Raw genomic sequence first — 20,492 nt, 5'->3', positions numbered from 1 at the left:
TTCCGACCACGGGGAGCGTTTCAATTTTAGATGCCACGCATCTCATTCACCCTCCTTGTCCCTCCATCATGCATCGGCATCGTTGTTGTCGGCGTCCGCCCCTCCCCCATTCTCCTCGCCGCGCCAGCTTCGCTCTCCGCCGCTCACCCCCTCTCCTCTCCGATAGCGAACACTCTCTCGCGAGGGGCATTGGATTGGATTCGATTGGATTGGCTTGGCCTGGCTTAGCTTGGCTTGGCTTGGATTTGGATTTGGATTGGATTGGATCAAAGTGGATTGTGTTGGATTGTGTTGCGTCATAGCCGCGGCAGACGCACTGGCGCCGGCGCGTCCCCTCACCGTTATGCGGGCTATAAAACGCGGTGCCTGCGCCGCTCCGCTCCATCGTTCCAGCGCCGTTCCTCCGCTGTCCAACGCTGCAACGTGAACCCCCTATGCGTCGCATCTACACAGGGGTTCCCGCGAGGGGAGGTGGTAGTTTTTGTTGCTTCACTTCACCCACGACAATCACCATCGTCAAAGAAAGTGTGCTTTCCTGCAGTGCGTTTTCGGTGGACTACAGACGATATCAGTGAGAGGCTGAAGGCTTCGCTTTAAAATTTCATTTTCCAGAGGTTACGCCATCCGGGTAAGTTTTGTAAGTCATTTTGAAGTGACATATGTTTGGCAGCACTGGTTATTTTGAGGCAAACAACCCAGTCGTCCGCAAATATGTGTATGTTAGAGGGTACATACATTTTTAGGTCATTAATGCAAAGAAGCTGGAGTGGACCTTGGACAGACCCTTGAGGTACACCTTAGTTAGGTAGATCAAGAGTTAGACATTTTACTGTCGACAAAAAACTGACTGTGAAGGGTTAGATAGTATTAATTTACTCCAATTTAATATCTCGGCATTCAAATTTAACGCAGCAAGTTTTCGTAGTTAGTGTTCAAGAGGAATTTTGTCAAATGCGTTTGCCAAATCGATGAAAATAAGAGTCAAGGTTGATGTAAGGTCGTGAGCTGACATGCCTAGCGTCGTTTCACAGGAACAACATTGGATAAGGCAATGCTGCATGCAATAGAAAAAAGCAAAATGGCTATGCAAATAAAACGTTATGGGTTTTTTACAAGGCACACTGGTTAATGAACTCGCACAATAACGCATTGGCGACTGTCATCCAGTTTGTGGATTGGAAAGACTCTTACATTTTTCTAACTTAGAGGCAGTATGCCTGTCGAAATAAACAGTGAATATAGTGGGCATAGACACGCTGCACAGATACGCTTAGAAATTGTTAAAAGTTTTGGCGTAATGTTGTCCGCACTAAGTGATGATGAAAGTTTGATATTATGTATTAATAGTGAAACGCCGCAGGGAAAAGAGGCAGTTAGTGGCACAGCACGTTCAGTGTTCTTATGTAGAATAGCAAATGACTAGTAAGTTTCTTGAGCGAAAATCGATGCAAAAGCGGCCTTTAACACAGGCGCACATTCAGCGCCAGTGAGGGCGTCGCCTGTTTCATTAATTATGGTAATGGGTCGCGTATCCTGCGGGGTTACGACCTGCCACAATTTTCGGGGGTCGCTCTTAGCCTGCTAGCTAAATCAAGATGGAAAAACGAGTGTTTAGCGTCACGTATCGCTTTCGAGAATGCTTTTTCGGCAGTTTTTTACTTACTCCTTGAATGAATGCTGCTCAGAGACTTGGCTGCGGGAAAGAAACTTTTTGTCCTGTATTGTAATCCTTTTGCTGCTTTAGGAAACCAGGGTTGGCCGGAAGAAGCACGAATTTTCATTTTGGGAGCATACTTATTAACCAAGTTATCCATTTTATCTCTGGAAATAAATCATTTTTTTTGTCTATACACCCTAAAAAGAAAAACCTTTTCCAAAAGTGGGAAAAATGGGCTTAGTTCGAGGTTAATTGCTTCGCAATTGCCTTCATCGTACAAATGAAGGTTTTTTTACCGAAGTCGGGGGCAAAACAGGCGCAAATTAAGTATGAATAACTATATGGTAACTAAACTCAGGAAATTATAAAATCGAATACACGCTTTCAGAATGACTTGTTATAAATTTATCTGGAATATCTTCGCAATTCCCGGTAACACTGATTGGTTCTTTTAGCACTTGTGATAGATTAAATTTAAGGAACACATCAAGAAACTCGTTCGATTTACCCGAAGTAGCCGCTGATGTAAGCTGGTATAACGAATCGATATTCGCAGAGGTAAAGCGACTAAACAGAATTACTGGCAGAGTAGGGTTTTTGGCCGTGCTTTCAAATAAGATATTGTGAGCGGAATATAGAACAGTGAGGGGGCCCTTAGCAAGGGCCTAGTAAAGCTTAATGAAGCCCGGCATGACATGTAATGCTCACTATCTCAATATTTTACGAACCGTTCACGAGTGAACTGAGTGGGTAGTTGCTAACGGCGAGAAGTACTACCCATCCGTAATGCGTCGGCGATCCCTTCAGAAAAGTAAAGGAGATGGTAGATCAGGCAGAGCTTCGTTGTCAGCTATGTAACTAGTCAGCCATGCTTTGTTTAATATCATAAAGTTCCTGCCATATGAAGAAACCAGATTAGACATTATACCACGTTTTTGTATAAAGCTGTGAAGATTTGGTACTGCAAAAACTTTAATCCAGAGCTGGATTAAGGATGGTCAGGAGTACGTTGATGACGGAGCATCTGCTACAGAATTCCTTTACTGGTTCTGCAGAACGCCGAAACACGCAGAATTTAGTAGCAATAAAGTTTTAAAACGTAACATAAAATGGGATGATCACAAATTTTAATTCAACAAAAGCTATAAACTCTGAACGAGTAACTGAATGGGGTGAGAGAAATCCTCGCCAATGCTGAAATTGCTTCATTCGAGCTTGGGGCCATTAGAAAAGGCAGATTCCTTTTTTCTGAATAGTTCGACATCAGAGTGTCTTCACTTTTCCATTCCAATCTATCACTCCCTCTAATCGGAGCAGTGGGTGCAATAGGCCCAGTATGCTTATAATCTAAAATATACCGGCAAGCACGCGCACATCGCTCGTAGCGTTTTCATCGGCGTTATGCCAGGTTTGCGAGATAATTAGCATTGGTTACTACCTCAGACAGTTTAATATGAGTGCCACTGTCCGGGAAAATGATGCAAGTACCTGGTCTGAGAATGGCTTCGGCCTTGAATCCTTTGAATGCGTGGGAAAAGTCCGACGCGAAATGAACCCGAAGGTGCCGGCCGTGGCTGTACTGTCGCAGGAGCTTCACACGGCCACTCCAGTCTCCGCAAAGGCGGCCACTGCTACGCCCTTGGTCGGGTTCGTCAATCTCCACGTAGTCGTACTCGCATCTAAAACACGTGACAGGAACAAAAATGAACGTAAGCTTCTACATGCGTGTTAGTATTACATCTGCCATCATATTGCATGTTCGCGATTCCCTAAAAGAAACATCGGTGGCAGTCAGGCAGTCGAATGCTTTTCGTCTGAACGTGAATTAATGGGCCAGTGTGTGACCTCCCTTGTTTGGCACATAAAACATTCAGTGTATGATACTTTTTGTAATTTAAGCCCTGCAATCCAGCCTCAGATATATATATATATATATATACAGAAAGAAACGCCGTCAGTCTACAACACCAAAGAAGGCATAGGGGAGTGGTTAGACTATTTTTTTACCGTTAGTGATGTTACATTATTATTTTTATTATTATTATTATATACGTGAGAAAGAAAGAAAGAAAAACACGCGCCCAGAGTGGGCGCGTGTTTGGCGCGCCCACTCTGGGCGCGTGTTTTTCTTTCTTTCTTTCTCACGTATATAATAATAATAATAAAAATAATAATGTAACATCACTAACGGTAAAAAAATAGTCTAACCACTCCCCTATGCCTTCTTTGGTGTTGTCGACTGCCGGCGTTTCTTTCTGTATATATATATATATATATATATATATATATATATATATAGCGAATCAGAAAATGGGAAATGAGGGGCTCCGTGAAAATAAGACAGAAACTAAGGGTTGGCAGTCAAGAAAACCTCGGAAGGCAAAGGGGAGGTTGTGGTTGGTCATAGAAAGAGATGAAGAATTTTTTTAGTCGAAAAGAAAGTGGTGAAAAAATGCCCGCCGGGTGGGATCCGAACCCACGACCTCCAGAATACCGGTCTGGTGCGATAACCACTGCGCTACCAGCGGGGCTGTTTCCCCAGCACTTTCTCGGGTATTTATGTTAAGGTATTTTTGTTTCCTGCACTTGGGGGTGGTAGCCAGCGCCACTCGGACTACTGGGGGTGAAGGTTTTCCGAGGTTTTCTTGACTGCCAACCCTTATTTTCTGTCTATATATATATATATATATATATATATATATATATATATATATATATATATATATATATATATATATATATATATATATATATATATATATATATATATATATATATATATATATATATTATATATATATATATATATATATATATATATAATATATATATATATATATATATATATATATATATATATCTGTGTATGGAACCGAAAAAATATACCGGTTTGGTTACGGTTCTGGTTCAGGCGAAATCATTTCGTTTCGGTTCAGTTCCGGTGCGACAAAATCACGTACCGAACCGGTTCGCGAAGCGGTTCGATGAGTTGAATTATTACTGAAATTAAAAAAAAAAACATTTAGTAGTTTAAAACGACAGTGAAATCAAAATAAAAACAAAAATTCAAAATGCTGCTGTTCCCCAAGGGCAGTGGCGCAATTGCAAAACAAACTTTAACTAATTACGAGATAGAAAAACAGATGAGGTGGCGGCGATTTACCACCTACTTTCTCGCCCAGACTTTATGTTGTCCTAGCGACTATTCATAAAGCCACCGCCAAGGATATGACTGTGGGATATATTTTCTGCCTTTTTCTTTTTTTTGTTTAAATCGCAATCGTCGCTATGAAATCGCTCATCACGCTAACCTTGTAGCCTTAAATTTAGGCCTGCGTACTGGCGCGTTCAAATACCAGCGCTTAATACCAATGGCGCACATTTTTTATATTTGTAACAAAACAGAAAAATCCTACAACAGGCACATAAATACTACCAATGAATTAGATTATTTGGTCACCCTGAATAACTTGTTAGCTGTCACATTATCGAATATGTTAGCCACACTTTTGTTAAAAGTAAGCTTTAGTTAACGCTGAGTCACTACATTATTGCTCTGACCACTGCAATCCCTTTTGCGATAGCTATACCGGATGTGTGCATTGCAATCAGCATGTCATCGCGTACCGCCTGACCCTCGGCCATCGTTCCGTGTGCTACATTGCGGAATCTTATTACAGATTATGCTGTTACAAAATGAAAGGGAAATTTGACGCGCGGAGCATGAGATGGGACTTTTTTGGGCAGACGCTCTTTAATTCGTAGCAGTACTCCCCTCCGGAACAAGTCGCAGTAGAAGTAGTCAGTACAAGTGCCCCTTCGAAAAAAAAGCAGATCTGAAAGAGACAAAACTGCAGAACAAGCAGAAAAGATGACCGCTGGGCGAATGGGACAGTGTGAGGTACCGGCCTGCCTTTCTGCACGTGTCATCTGCTTTATTACTGTTTCTGCTAAGGTAGCGGGCTACAGTTTCGTGCCAAGGATTAAGTGCGCACCTTAACAGTTTTCCCTGACATATCTGTTGTTATTTGTATCTGTAAAAAACGGAACTTGTCCACTGTACTGTCCTCAAAAACTGACCACGGAACTCACTTCCTTCGGATTGATGACACGTCTGGTTGTGAAAGGCAGGGCAAAGAAAAGTATAGAGCAATATCCACGTTTTAGTGCTCTTTTTTACTTATTCTATTTTACTTACTTTTTGTGTAATAGTTTGAAACAACGTGATTCGCCTTTTATTTTTTGTTGTCTTCTGTGTAAACACATTTTTTTTTAAACTGACGCATTTGATGTCCCGTGCTATATCTCTGCTCCAAGGCGCAGCTCATGTTGCAGGCCGGCAGACTTATTTTAACGGGCTGGTGATATTAAACGTGGATCAAAATCTCGATACACGGACGTTTTCGATTTCGATCTACTTCAGAAAAATGGTCGTGGGGAAGGGAGATCGAGGCCACTTGTGGTCAGCAGCAAATGGCTTAGCCACTGAGCAGCTCCTGCGGTCACACTTGTCAAGTATTACCAATTTGCAGGTGTCGGACCATGTAAACAAATTATGAAATGCAAAACGTTTGCACACATCGGGTGTGGGCTTTCGCTGTTGCGCTGTGGATCACTCCTGCAGCCTGATTGCTCCAATAAAGTCGCAGCTAGGGAAGGGCAAAGTTATTTTATATTCCCTGCAAGGTGCCGAGAATGACCTTTCGTTTGGTCAGCTTGCACTACGCTCGCGCTTCTAGAAGCAACAAACCATTGCTACATTGGTGCTCATTCATTTCCCCTGTTGTTACATAAGCGTGATAGTGTTCAATTGTCTGGAGGGGAAAGTGCGCGAGCGGGTACGAAGTTGATGGCACGTGAAAGAAAAAAAGGACTGAATTGCATTGACTGTGCAATATCAACAACGGAGGGTCGAACCGTTTCGCCATGAACCGGTAACCGTTATTTCTTTTTTTCGGTTCAGTTCCGGTTCGACACCCTGATATATATATATATATATATATATATATATATATATATATATATATATATATATATATATAAATATATATACAAAAAATGCCGGCAGTCTACAATGCCAAAGAAGGCATAGGGGAATGGTTAGACTATTTTGTGACCATTAGTGAAGTTATATATATATATTTTTTTAATTTTTGAAGTAGAAAGAAAGAGAGAAAGAAGGAAAGAAAAACACGCGCCCAGAGTGGGGACCGAACCCAAATCTTTCGATATATATATATATATATATATATATATATATATATATATATATATATATATATATATATATATACATGCATACATAGATACATACATATGTACAATTCTTAAAACCTTGTTATGACGAAGGTCTCTTAAAAAATATGCTTCGTTATAAGAGGTATATCGTTGAAACCGGAGATAATTTGTCCTTCCTGCGCTGCAGTTGGGCCCATGGAGACTTCGGCTAAAGCAACAATTCAAATCAAGTCATTTTGTTATAACGGGGGTTTACTGTACATGGTGTGTGCCTGTGTGTTGCATGGTGTGGGCGGCGGGTACATTGGGCGACGGGAAGGAGAGGATGTGTTCACCCTGGGTGATCTTCGAGCAGGAACTCCGAGAAGCGCAGCTCCACACGGAAGCCCGCCGGTGCCTGAATGTCGATGAAGCAATGCTGGCTACTGGGGTACGTGCCGGGAAAGTTGGGACTCGACAGCGCCCCGCGGCTGTGCTCGGGGCTGAGCACCAGCGTGCGGTTGCACTCAACCTTCCGCCCCGTTTGGAGGGTGGCTGCGAGAGTACGGAAGAGAACACCGTGAGAGAAAAAAGCAGGAATCAGCGCCTTTTTTTTGTTAGTTTGTAGCAACAAATGCGTTTTATGCCTAGGTTCGGAAATTTTCAGCGTCATTAAATGGCACTCTTCTGAGCCGTAATAGAACGGCAAACGAAAACCACCACGAAAAGGCGCGATACCCTAAACAGTCTGCCCTCTAATCCGTACAAAAAGTGGCGACCGGGAGATATTAAAATGGCCAAACGTGGAGAGCAAACAAGGGACCAAAGGAAGAACACGACATGGCAGCCGTCTTGCCTCCCATTTCCGCGCGTGCGGGAGCGGCCACGTGTTCAAAGCAGGGGTTTATGCAGAATTTCGATTTTGGGTGGGTGTCGGTGGGATGTTTGGGGGGGGGGGGGGGTGTATAAATTCCTAGGCAGGGTGCTTGTGGTTGTGGAATCTTGTTTTTTTTTTTTGGGGGGGGGGGGTCGAAGTTCTTCTGGGGGGGGGGGGTGTTGGGGGGGTGTTAGGTGTGTGTGTATAACTCCCTGGTTCAAAGCGAGCGGTAGGCAGGAAGGTAGAGGACGCACGCTTTGCTCCTTCTGGGAGGCTGGTGCAACTGTGTTCTCATATTTGCGCAAGTGCTTTTTCCGCAAGAAGACGCAAGCGTTTCAACTGGAGTGGCTAAATCCGTCGATACTCATGCAATCCTAATTTGTGGCTGGCCTCAGCTTAGCAGAGGCATTCTCGAAGGCACACACTTCGCGGTGCCGTTTGAAAAGGTAGGGCTGAAGTCATGAGGGGGAACCCTGCCGCCAATGAGCATATATTCCGAATGCGGCACTGCAAAACCTCCAGTTTATTTATAAGATTATCTAAGACTGACTGCTAACTCTAGAGCACGGGCGTATTTTCTTGCATTTGTGTTGCTAAGCACGGCGTCACACAATGAACTACACTAAGCCCGCTTTAATTGGGCACTGTCTTCGGAGTATTACGTTAGGCATTGGAGCTTTTTAAGGCATAAAGGAGCTTTTTAAGTAGAATAAACAACGCGGCCTCTCCTTCTACATCTCGGCTGTTACTCATATTTCATAACGCTCGATCGCAAGGCCCGCAAATGGTTCCCATCGTTCTAGTGGTTAATATGTAGAATACAGATCGCGTAACAAACGCGAATTATAATGAATGTTCATTGATGTGTCTCCTTTGGGAGATAGCGCGAAGCGGGAACAAGCGGGCGCTTGCTGCGTACGCGTACCTCCTTCGCGCAGCCGCTGACAGACGAACGGGTTGGCCACGGCGCAGTGCCGGTCGTTCCAGAAGAAGGTGGCTGTGTGGCCCTGGCCCTTGCTCGGGAACAGGAACACGTCGCGCACCTCGATGCAGTCCTGCTGCGCCAGTCCGTCGTCGCTGGGCTGCGAGCCGTAGCCGCCGTGGCTGCTCCATCCCGGGAACCAGTCTGCGCAGGACGCGGAAGAGAGCGCTGCCTCCAGGGTGGCTTTGGGCGAGTACGTGTCGAAGCTGCCTTGGTGCACTCGCGATGCTTAATACACAGGCTGCTCCGACATGGGATCTTAGATTCAGAAGGTACGTATGAGTGCGCGGGTTAATGATGGGCCCGACGTCGCAAACACAGGATGTATGACCTCGAGGACGAGGTCCAGGCCAGAGCCTGAAAAAACTGCTTCATCAATTGTCTTCCTTTCGCCCTCATTCCCACGTATTGAACGCAGCTTTCAGTTTCTGTGCCACCAACGGAAACCATTCTACGGTCCAAATTGTCGCTTGAATTGCTGGCGGGAATCCACTATGAAAGTGTTTAGTTTATTCTTCAAAATACAATCCACAACGTCTTAGAAATTGTGATTTAAAGTTTTCAAGTCCCTCAAAACGCAGGAACAGGAACTGAAAGCTTTGCTCTAAGCCTGGATATTTTTGTATAAGTTTTTGGGGGTGGCCATGGCGAGAGCCTTGCTCATTCTGGGTACAACTACAAATTACAGCTAAAAAAAAAAAAAAAAAACAACCACATGGTCTTTTCATGTACTATTGTGGCAAGGCGACGGCAGCACACGGTTTTTCGTGCATAGTCCGCGTGATAGGACAGCTGCAGACACGCCGATATATCACGTTTAAAATTGCCGCTGAGCTCCCACCCTTGTGACGCCGTACCGTCCCTCTGCGAGAGAGATAGCGTTGCCTGTCGAAAAGCCGCAGCTTTGCTGCTATTGAAAACGCTGAAACGTGCTGTCTTGGTCACCGTCAAGCTGCAACTACCGGTTACCGCCTCTTCCCAAAAAAGTATCTCTCTCTCTCTCTCTCTCTCTCTCTCTCTCTCTCTCTCTCTCTCTCTCTCTCTCTCTCTCTCTCTCTCTCAGGCTCTACTCTGTGTTGCTCCTCCTACGCTAAAGACGGTGGAGGTTTGCTCTTATCAATTCCAATTCAATTTTACAGCGTTCCACTGCTCGTGCGCTATCTACTTTAACTTTTAGTTACTGTTGGGCTTCTTGGTACGCCGCGACAAGGCCTAGGGTCGGCGCGAGCGCTTTCTGTATTTTTGGGTCAAAACATTGTTTTCAACGCGTATATTTATTTATTGTTTCAAAAATAAAGCCACCACGTATTATTTTTAATTGCGAGAACAATGCGTATACCACTTATGCATTGATGTTTTGCCTCAAACACGCCTAAAGTTTTCTTTTTGCATTACAACATTGACAAGTATGAAGTGGGTGTCCAGATTCAGTGGTTTGGAAAGGCCTTGCCTATATAAACTTCTAGTTACAAATTTTTTATAGCTTTCGGCCGGGTGGCTGAATCGAGGGACGGACAGACAGAGAGACAGCCAGACCAAAATTTTCGGGTTTAAACAGCCCAGGTAAGACTCTCATCTTTAAAAAGGCAGACACGGAAGAGGCGCTGACAGACTCACATTCACAAGAACCGGCACTTGCGTTTTCAAAATTACCTTTAACGTCGCCAGCTTCGCTCAACCGGTACGGCAAGCCAACGGGCGGCGCTTTTTACGGCACACAAACGGGACGGCCCATATCGCTGTTTGCACGAGTTTTAGGGCAAGGGGTCTTGCACGCGCAGTGAGACGCCTCCGACAGACAGGCGGCGTCACATTCGAGCGGGCGGCCGCGCGGACTTTCCGTTTCCAGACGAAAAAGGCCGTGCAAAGACGTGTTGTGGCGGCGCTGCGCAGCGCCCCTTGTGCATCGTCCCGTTCGCCGGCGCCCCCGTTGTTGTCACAAGGGGCATTTCGACCCACGCGTCACCATGCTGCCGACTGTGCTAATGAACCTCGACGGGTGCGCGCGGCCGCGGATCACGACGGCACGACAGGTACGGCCACCGAGCGCCGCCGCATATTTTCTAATCAAGAAGCGCGGGGGGCACCTCCTTTGTTTTTTTTTATTATTATTATTAACTCGATACGGTCGGCTCCTGAGACGCTTGTGGCTTCGGCCAAGCTACAGGTTACGGGAGCAAGCAAAAAGAGAAAGAAATGCGAACGTAAAAGGAAAAGGGACTGGACTATAATCACATTTCGCGAATATTTCTTTTTTCGTAAGACGTCGCGAGTAATCTTTTATATAAAGCCAAGGGTGCATGCTAAAAAAAAGTCAGCACAGCTGTTTTCGCTCACCGATTTATGTGCAGGAAAATATTCAATAACGTTTGTCTATCGAAGCAGCTTAAAGGTTTGTTTTTATTGCCCAAAATTATCCTTACGAACAAGCCAATAGCAAGTGCTGACCGTAAATAAAACAACTCTTTGCCTGTTATTCTTTACGTTCATGCATATCTAGTCGGGTTGGAGCTATATTTGGGGCCCTTTTCCCGCTACGTTCTATTTGCGTGACTGCGTCGCGTAGCTTGTTTCGGATCCTTGAAATAATAATAATAAAAAAGAACGACGTTGCGTGCAGCATATGCAGCGCTCTATATAACCTTTAATATGCGTTCAGCGGAGTTGCCTCCAAAATCCCATAACGTTTTAAACGTACATAATGACAATAAATGCTCCAATGCTCCGTGAAGGAACGGATAGAGGAAAGGGTTCAATAAGTTTTGCAAGCAAATTTACCTCGCGCATTCTCCCATCATTGCAAGCAAACGAATACCCTCTTTTCTCAGCTGCCTTCGAAGGAAACTTATCGTCTCCGAAATTTCATAGCGTAGCTCAGCACATCGAAATTCGACGAAGATAACCCGCTTTCACGTAGCCCTCCTCCGACGACGTGCCTCTTGGCCGGATGCCCGATCTGGCCGCATAAAATAGCTACCTTGCTCCGCATAATTGTCTCTTCCGCCCTCTCCTCTGATCAAACACGACGCCGCGAAAGAGCACCACGCGCTGGGATAAACCGACGAAAGGAGAGCAGCGTGACGCTAAGCCGAAAAAACGCAATTACGAGGAAACCCACTTTGGTTTCACCGCAGCGACCCGATCAGCTAGAGAAGCCACCAGCACCGCCGGTGCCCACTCTCCGCTCTCCTGGCTTATTTCAATTCGGTTGCAGTTTGCTTCTTGCGCTCGTCTCGTAGCCCACCTCTATTTCCATCGATGTCCGACGATTCGGAGCCCTGAATTATTTATGTGCATCCGTGCTTCCGTTTAATACTTTCGCCCCACTGCATTCCAGGGCGCGCACATTGAATTGCGCCCTCCCCCCCCCCTCCCCCCTTCCTCAGAGAGAGAGAAAAGAGGGGGGGGGGGGGTGCTGGGAGATTTCGGGAAAAAGTCTCCGTGCACCGCCAGCCCTGCGCGCGAGTTCTTAAAAAAAGCAAGCGCCTTGCTCGCCGAGCAAAAAAATAAAAAAGAACAGGCAAGGAAAAAGACAGAAACTGGGAAAAGCGCAGATCCGGCAGCAACACACAGGCAGCAACGAAAGGGAATCGCCACGCCTGCGCCGGCGGAGAAGCATCAAAATTCTTTCTGCGTTCCGCGCCTGCACGCAAAACATTCCACAATTATTGCAGCTCCAGCGGCTGCGGCGCGCCACAGTGAATGGCTTCGCTGCCCCTTTTGACTGAGCGGAGAAGCAAAACCGACGGAAGGGAGGAGCGGGCTTCCACGGTGTTTTTGTTTCTGTTACTTTCCCTCGGCTCGGCCGGGTGTTGCGGATTTTAACCGCAGGGCCAGCCCGGATTTTGTATACCCGATGGACGCACAAAAGTTTCTTGAGCGCCCGTGGTCACGCAGGCTTTCAAGAGCACTTGTTTGTCCGCCAGACCCCATTTCCAATTCGCGGCGCACACTTTGAAAAGCAACAATGTAAGATAAATTGAAGAATGATTTATAGGCTTAACGCACGCGCGGGAAAAAAAACTATAAACAAAAAGGGGCCAGGCATGAGGTGAATTAAAGGCAAGAAAAGCGTCTGCAGCGCGCAATTAGGCAATGGCTAAAGCGCTTTCGATGCCAATTTAAGGCATTGAAATTTGGGTCGTAGCGGGCAAACATACCTGAACGGAAGCCACAGAACATCGCCCATGTTCAAGGTGCGTACAATACGTTTTCTGGGCCGTTTTATTCTTTGGTTAGGTAGGACTTTGCTGCAACCTGTCGTAGCTGGATTTCTGCTCACGCACAGATAACAGAAGCACACTTGCTATCGTTGAACAGATACGAAATGGTGATTCTTTGCATGCTCGTAGCTGCCTCAGGCAATTATTTTCAACGCTTCTCGGTTTCTTTCTCCAACATTACGCCCGGCCTAAAAGAGCAAGGAAGCCAGAGAAAGCACCTGTATAATGTGTTACGCCAAAGAAAGCCAGTTAGGTGCACTGTGCTTGTTTTTACAAGTGTCAGTTCTTGCCTTTCTGGCATGGAAATCGACTGTCCCTATGCGCATTTCAGTGCGAACCAGGGGCTGCTCCTCGCGCCCGGAAAATATCCCGAGCGGCGAGGAAAATATTCAGGCGCACTTGGCAAGATGAGGCATGTTTTCGCTTTTGAGGATCGCCTTCTCGAGCTCCAAGAGCGGAATTTCGGGTGATCCCTGGCTCCATTCCATAAGGGAAGGCAGCCCCAGCGGCCGTAAATCAGCTCTGCAGAGAGGGCGGCCGCGCGAGAGCTCCGCGGCAAATGCAGGTCCAGCTCGCAGGTTCCAGCAGTGGCGCGCGCTCCTGATCCCGGTTATCGCGGCCACTGATCCTCTCCGGGAGGCGCGCTGCGGGCCCCCGGCGCGAGTTAACGGCGGTCGGGCTCGTCAGGCAGGGGCGAGAAGCCCATATCCGGCCCCGAGACAACGCGCCAGCAAGAACAAAAGCCGAGAGGCGCAGTCGGCAAGAAGGGACAAACAAAGCGAAAGGGTTGAAAAATCTTAGCTCTAACGTTATCCTCGCACGCGCCGGAACTCAGTGGGAAAGTTTGCGAGGACAGCGTAGGAAACGGCGGAGCCTGTTGCCTTCATCCATGGCGGCCGTTATTGTTTATGTTAAGCCCAAGAGGGGACACGGAAACGGATTCTGGGGGCTCCGGGGGTGGCGGGACGCCGGGCCGATGCGATTTGCCTCGTTTATCAGCGTTAAGGCGGCGGCTCCCAGCGGAGCTGGAGGGGAGGGGAAATTTTCTCGAATAAGAGGCGTGCAGGGTGCGCGAGTGCTTTCCCGTGTCCCGGACATCGCCGCCTCCGCGTGCGATGTGCAAGAGCGACCTCTCGCAGCCCGATACTGCCGGACCGTGCATCCGCGAGGAAGCGCCTCCGCCGGGGGCGATGCTTCGCCGTCGTCTCGGCGGCGACCCTGTGTGCATAAAGCCCCGTGAGCAACACGCACCCGGTCAGAGTTGCGAAGTTTCGCATGGATTCATAATCGATTCGCACGGTGTTGTCGCGAGGCCTCTGCCGACTCGCGCTATCGACTGATACGAGGTTCACTCCGTAGCGCCTTTCCACGCAAATAAGTTTGTGCCAAAGCTTTAGCGCTGTGCTTGTCATGTTTAGAATCAAAGTTTTCTTTCGCCACTTTGCTTGTAGTCACGAAAATGAGCAGAGCTGTCTGCCAGGGCATCTGCATGTGCAGGCTTCGTTAACACAATGTGGCGTGCGGTTCTATTGAGTGGGAACATGCGTATCTATTCCCTCTATCAAGAAATGACGCCAAATTATTTCCCCTGTGCAATGCAACCCGTGTTTTGCTGGGAGAACACTAACAATACAGTCTGCTCAATTTTCAATACAACTAACATACAAAAAAGGAGGGGAAGTAAAGGAAAGGGGAAAAGCACATATCCGCCACTCTGGCTCAGGCGCTAAGGCGTTGGGCTGCTGCAAGGACGCGGCTTCTAACCTGGCCGTGGCGAACTCTCTTTCTTTCTTTTTTATGGAGGCGAAAAACAATAACACCCGTTTGGCGATATCCCCAGCCGGTCACAATAATCAGGAGCTCTCCACTACGGTGCGCCTCATAGCCCAAATGAAGCTTCGGCGCTTAAAGCAACCACAATTCTTGTATAAAAAAAGCGTAGAAATTTTAAACGAGGGGTCCCCTTCTGAGGAATGTACCCGCCGTGCGGGCGTGCCATTCTGCTCCCAACAAGCATCCAAATGCAATAGGAACACAGAGGAGGTGAACTGCAGGACGTTTCGCACGTCATAGCGTGCAGATGGTAGTGTAATATAGAGACAGCACAGAGCAGCAGAAATAGTAGTAGGAGAATGAGGAGGAGTGTGGCGAGGGTACTCAGAAGGATGTATACACTTTATAAGATGTACTACAACAGGGTCGATGCTTAGCGCACTTCTTAAAGGCCAACTGCACTAAAAAATTTCTGTGTCTGTATTTGATTCAAATAAAAAGTTTACGCTCTTGTAATCACCATGGCGAAATCCTAAACCTCGCAAGCACAGATCACACTAGGTACCGCTGTTCAAAGTAGCTCCGAGCAGACGACGCTCGCACCCGGCGGAGAGTAACCGAAACTAGAGACACTAAATAAGGTACGCTTAACCTGATCTAGTGGCTCTAACCGAAACAAGTTGCAAGCGCCCCGTGACAGAAAAGAGGAACCTGCCCCGTGGAGCTCGCGCTTCTCCGACTTGCACGGTGCTCTACCAAGCGCAGGGACGCGTTCGCCGGGGATTTCTCTGCTACATCACCGCGCTGTACTGCCGTTGGCATCACATGTTTCAAACTAACCGCACAGGCAGCAATATCTGCCTTTCTTTTTTTTTTTTTTCAATGCAATAGCAGACATTAGAAGCCAACAAGCTGTACGCGCGCTTGCGATGCTTCTGGTGTTAGCAAAACTTCTTTTAGTTGAAAATAATATTTTTACTTCAAAAATAGCACGAAACGCGCACTTGCCTGTACATTTTTCATTCCTATTGCATTTGTCAGAGGCAAAAATGATATTTTATAAATTCTTGACAACTTGCACTTTCGCGTCTAATATTGGCCGCACTTAAGCTGGCCCAACGCCTCTCCAAAAGTTTGGTGACCTAACTAGCTGTTCTATGCGCTGCCTCACTCGCTAAGTGAACCAAAATCAGTCTTGCTCGTGGTAACAAATACATCCGCACAAAGATCGGCCGTCGTCTTCGCGAAGTGCGAAAGCCAACGAAACTGCTCCTCTCCTAAACGATAAACGATGTTTTTTTTTTAAATCGCGAAATACCCGCCGCGGTGGACCAGTGGCAAAGGCGTTGCGCTGCTGAGCACGAGGTCGCGGGTTCGATTCCCGGCCGCGGCGGCCGCTTTTGTGATGGAGGCGAAAAGCAAAAACGCTCGTGCATACGAGATTTCGGCGCACGTTAAAGATCCCCAGGTGTTCAAAATTAATCCGGAGCCCTCCACTACGTCGTGCCTCATCGCCTGCGTTTCGTCGGCGCTTTAAACCCTACAATCAATCAATTCAATCGCGAAATAAAGTATTGACTTTTGTAGATTATTTGATTTTGTTTACTTGAAAGTAAAATGTTATCAACTGCACACGCCTCTGGTGAAAGTGGAGAACAGCGGACGAGTGGTAACCTTTTTTTCTTGTTTTAGTGCATCATCTAGCTCTGGAAGCGGACATACGATTTCAAATCAATTTAACAATTCGCACCAGATGTGGAGCGAAGTAAAAATACCTGGTGGATATTCACAAAGCTGTTTGCGCGCAAAGTCATAGTAAAAATGTTTAGTGATTGATCTCTGCCCATGCGCGCTTTGTTCCCTTCAAAAAGAGCGATATATGGTAGCCGAGGTGCCGGCTAACTAACGCTCCTTTTCGATATCGTACGAGCAAGAAGCTTTGTAAATCCGGGACCGCTTTTTTACTCGCAATGCCAAGAATTGCTACTTCGGCAGTTATTCTGATGCAAATATAACCATCGGACAGTCAACATCACCTCGACTGATAGCAACGCGATTTCGGAATTGCGCATAACCTTAATTAGCCTCAGCAAAATGTCAGTGGAAGTTATTCTCTGCAAATAACAATGCGAAACGCGGCGCCACCACGCGCATTGGGAGGCTGTTGTGAGCGGCCGCCCGTACTGGCGCACCCGTTTCCGTTCCATCGCCTACGTTACGTCCGGCCGCCGGTAATGGCTGCCTTTTTTTTCAGCTTCGGTATCAAAAACGCCTATCTTCACGCGCCTTTGCGTCGCTCGCGTTCATGTTTGAAACGCAGTATTTTGTATTTCGCACACTTTTTATGTGTACAATCAAACGACATTAATTTTACGTTGTCGAAAATTTGAGTGCAGTTGGCCTTTAAAGGGGCCATGCGGACAAAATACAAGCTTGTTTTATTTGAAAGATTTGGTGTTTTATAGTGCCCTCAGCGCTTGCCCGGCAGCAAGCGATGCTTTATTCACTGAGAAATTAAACAATTTAAGCCAAAATTTCAATTCTCCCACTAAATCGTGTGTTTTCGTGACGTCGATAATGACGTATCCAGAGCAGGGCCTTACAATTAAAGATGGCCTGCTGACCAGGGCTGCCACCATCTCACAGACGGCCGTTTGGTTATCTTTTTTACCGCTCATTTTCTTAGGTGGCGCTGCAATACCGCCGAAGTTAAGGGACCTTAGCCGAAGTGCCAGTGTTCGCACTTCGCTTCTGGCCGGACTTCTATACCTGCCATATTTTTATTAGGGTTCATACTAACCGTTTACTAAAACGTAAGCTATGACTCGATAAACATGATCATGTAAAGTGACCATGCCGATTGTGCCAGTTGGTCAGACAAGTCCAACGCATCCGATGGCTCTGTTAGGCAGTGTCAGCCGGCAAAACGCCTCACTAACTGCCGCGGGGTTTACGTATTCGTTCGTAACTTTAATTGTTCTCCCCACCATTCTTACTGCTATAAAAAGAATGTGCCCTGAATGTAAACACAAATAGCTGGTTCGGCAAGCTTATAAGCCCTGCCTAATTTGCGTTTGCTTTTGCCGGCCTCAGCCCATCGCAGAGCTGGCACATGGCATCATCGGTTCTGTTACGGGAAATGAGCTAGTGGGTCGCATGGCCATTCCCTTTTTTCCCTAATTATGTAGCTTATTTGAGCGAAGTTTACGTGAAAAGTGATGTCAGCATGATTCTAACGAGGCAATCTTTCGAATGAACCAAACTTGTGTTTTGCCTACATAGCTCCTTTAAGGTGAGCAGATCAGAGTGGAAGTGCAACTGTCAGCGCGAGGAATGCTCACAAATGTGCCCTGCCAGCCTCGGCGAAATACAAAAAAAAAAAAAAAAAAGACCGATAGAAGGCGTCTTAATACTTACCAAAATTTACTAGAGAGGGATGGGGCATAAATGAGAAGAAGAGACGCGTACTCCTTGCCTCTTCCCGCGTGCCCTTTCGCTCTGCAACCTAAATCCCCGGTCAGCACGTACTACGGAACCGGAGAAGCTGGCCTACGCTTGCAGATATTTTGCTGAGGAGTGAAGAGCCTTGTGAAAAGTACAACATTCTATCTGTTTTTCGCAAATACAACATTCTAACACGCCAGAATAACTGCTAGGCTTCCTCGCGAACTACAACTGTGCGGCATACATAACCAAAGTGTGTCTCGCTTGAAGCGTGGTGGGAAACTAAGCAAACTAGGCCAACAAGCGACCAAATACGGCCAGTACCCCGGTACCTAGAACTTGCATTGTATGAGAGGCAAGGAAGTAGTAGTGGCATGATGTACAGTGCCTTCTTTGCGGTTTTAAACACGCCCAACAAGGACACAGCCTACTGCGTCTTTGGCGCCCTCAGTGCACGTAAATGTAGTAATCAATATGTTAGAGTGCATGTTAGAGTGCAAGTGACGGCAAGTCGCTTTTTTCCCGGGCCTACCCTCATCTATGTGATGAAAAGAAATAAATGAAATAGGCAAAATAAGGATGGTGAAACAGGAAGACGGCAACTTACGAGTGTACTCAAACTCTTGGCCGTCGGCCCAGGTGAAACAATTCTCATACTGCAGATCGTTCCCGCCGATCCAAAAAGTGTGATGGTGGTCTTTGTACTCGGCGCTGAAAAAACAAAGACAAAGCAACAACATTACAACAAGGTTAAAGTTTTTTTTATTTTATGATTGTCATGCAGCGTTTGACAAATAAGCGCTCTATGCATGATAAGAACAATGTTTTTTAAATAAACCGTTGAGTGAAATGTTAAAATGAAGTGCTCACCGCTGTTAGCCTATGAGGAAAAAAAAATACTCCGTCAAATCTCAACCCTCTTGGCTGATATTTTCGTATTTATCATGGTGCTGGAGCACGCACGTTGGGTGTGTTCGTGCGAGCACCTCCCATTGCATATGCTGTTCATGGACGGCAGCTTTCTCTGACATGTAGTCAATGTTTTTATTACTCTGAGTCCTGTGCATCGCCTTCTCTTCAGTGAGAACTCCTGGCTTATCCCTCTACTGGGGAACCGCAGGTCGGCATGGCAGCGTTGTAGGCCGAGCGTTCATGACTGCCGCCGCCCCGATTGCCCGGAAGCCTGCACACGCTAGCCACGTGAGCACAACGCTGCCACTTGGCGCGCAGTCAATGTCACCGGCTATAAGGCCGTAGCGGATATACCCAGATAAAGAATTCTCAGGCACTGCTTCAGCGGTGAAAACAATTTGCGCTATTTTCAGAAAAGTTGCCTAAGCGACAATAAGGCTTGGCAGGTGTCTCGAAAGGCATCGCAGTCACCGGGGTGACATCGTACTCCTAGATAGGGATTCCTATGATGGTCGTTATTTTGAGGAGACGTTCAGTGGCGTCATCTACTGCCGATAATTGGAACACGCGAATGACTCGATCGGAAGCCGTACTTTTGGAGAAAGCGAGTTTAAACGGGTTACGACCTTTTTTTGTTCTTACCAGCTCTAGGATCACAGTGAGGCAATGTTTCGCAGAACTCACGATGCAGACTGTCTTTAGCCCCGTGCGTCCTCTTAAACCTACGGCACAGTTTAGGCCTCCCGATCTTAAATGTTTCGAGTTCTTCACAGGACGTCCAGTCTTCATTCGCGTAAATGAGCGAGGCAGCTAGGAGACGTACGTGTCCGACCTATTCGAGAAGTCATCCTTATCGTCTAACAGATATGATCCAGAGGGCAGGAAGGTGAAATCAGATTGCCTGCCAAGCAGGTAAAGGTAAAAATGTCAAGAAAAAAGTGACCCCAGCGTTCTATGAAATAGGCTTAAAATATCTGATGAAAAGAGGCTACCCCGCAAAAGCCAACACGCACGCCCGCCCCTCGAGGAGCCACGCACACCGCTTGGAGCATATCCTGTACCTGATGCAACCGACAGAAATCGATGATGATGATGATAGTTGGTGTTTAATGGCGCAGGCCCAACAAGGGCAAAGAGTGCCAGAACCGACAGAAATCAATCAACAAGGCAATGAGAGTCAATTATAACTGAAATACCAGTGGGGCAAACGAAGCTGGACAAAAGTGTTCTCTTTGCCGTGATTGCCAAGAACTTCACTGTTTTTTAAAGAAGATGAAAGTGCCTAAATTTACATGTAAACTTGTCCAGGAACTTCTCCAATGTTTTATACCCCGCCACAGCCACCCTACCTACCTAGTAACGTTCCTGAGAAACGAAACAAGGCATCCGAATTTTTTTATTCGTATA

General features: G+C 46.6%; 1 protein-coding gene across 1 annotated transcript in view; it reads right to left on the bottom strand.

The window, feature by feature from the left end:
* LOC144155589 (uncharacterized) overlaps nt 1–20,492 on the bottom strand; it is a 509,077-nt gene that overhangs the window by 68,459 nt on the left and 420,126 nt on the right. The window contains exons 8-11 of the mRNA XM_077687126.1: nt 18,781–18,884; nt 8,677–8,877; nt 7,231–7,429; nt 3,146–3,336 (exon numbers count right to left, since the gene is read on the bottom strand). Coding sequence (XP_077543252.1) covers nt 3,146–3,336; nt 7,231–7,429; nt 8,677–8,877; nt 18,781–18,884 — 695 coding nt within the window. The remainder of the gene's footprint in view (nt 1–3,145; nt 3,337–7,230; nt 7,430–8,676; nt 8,878–18,780; nt 18,885–20,492) is intronic.

The sequence above is a fragment of the Haemaphysalis longicornis genome, unplaced genomic scaffold, assembly GCF_048455015.1.
Source record: "Haemaphysalis longicornis isolate Haplotype H1 unplaced genomic scaffold, Haemaphysalis longicornis Haplotype H1 scaffold_1, whole genome shotgun sequence".
NCBI lineage: Eukaryota > Metazoa > Arthropoda > Arachnida > Ixodida > Ixodidae > Haemaphysalis > Haemaphysalis longicornis.
The sequence above is the reverse complement of the archived record's forward strand: the minus strand, read 5'-3'. Positions and strand labels throughout refer to the sequence as shown.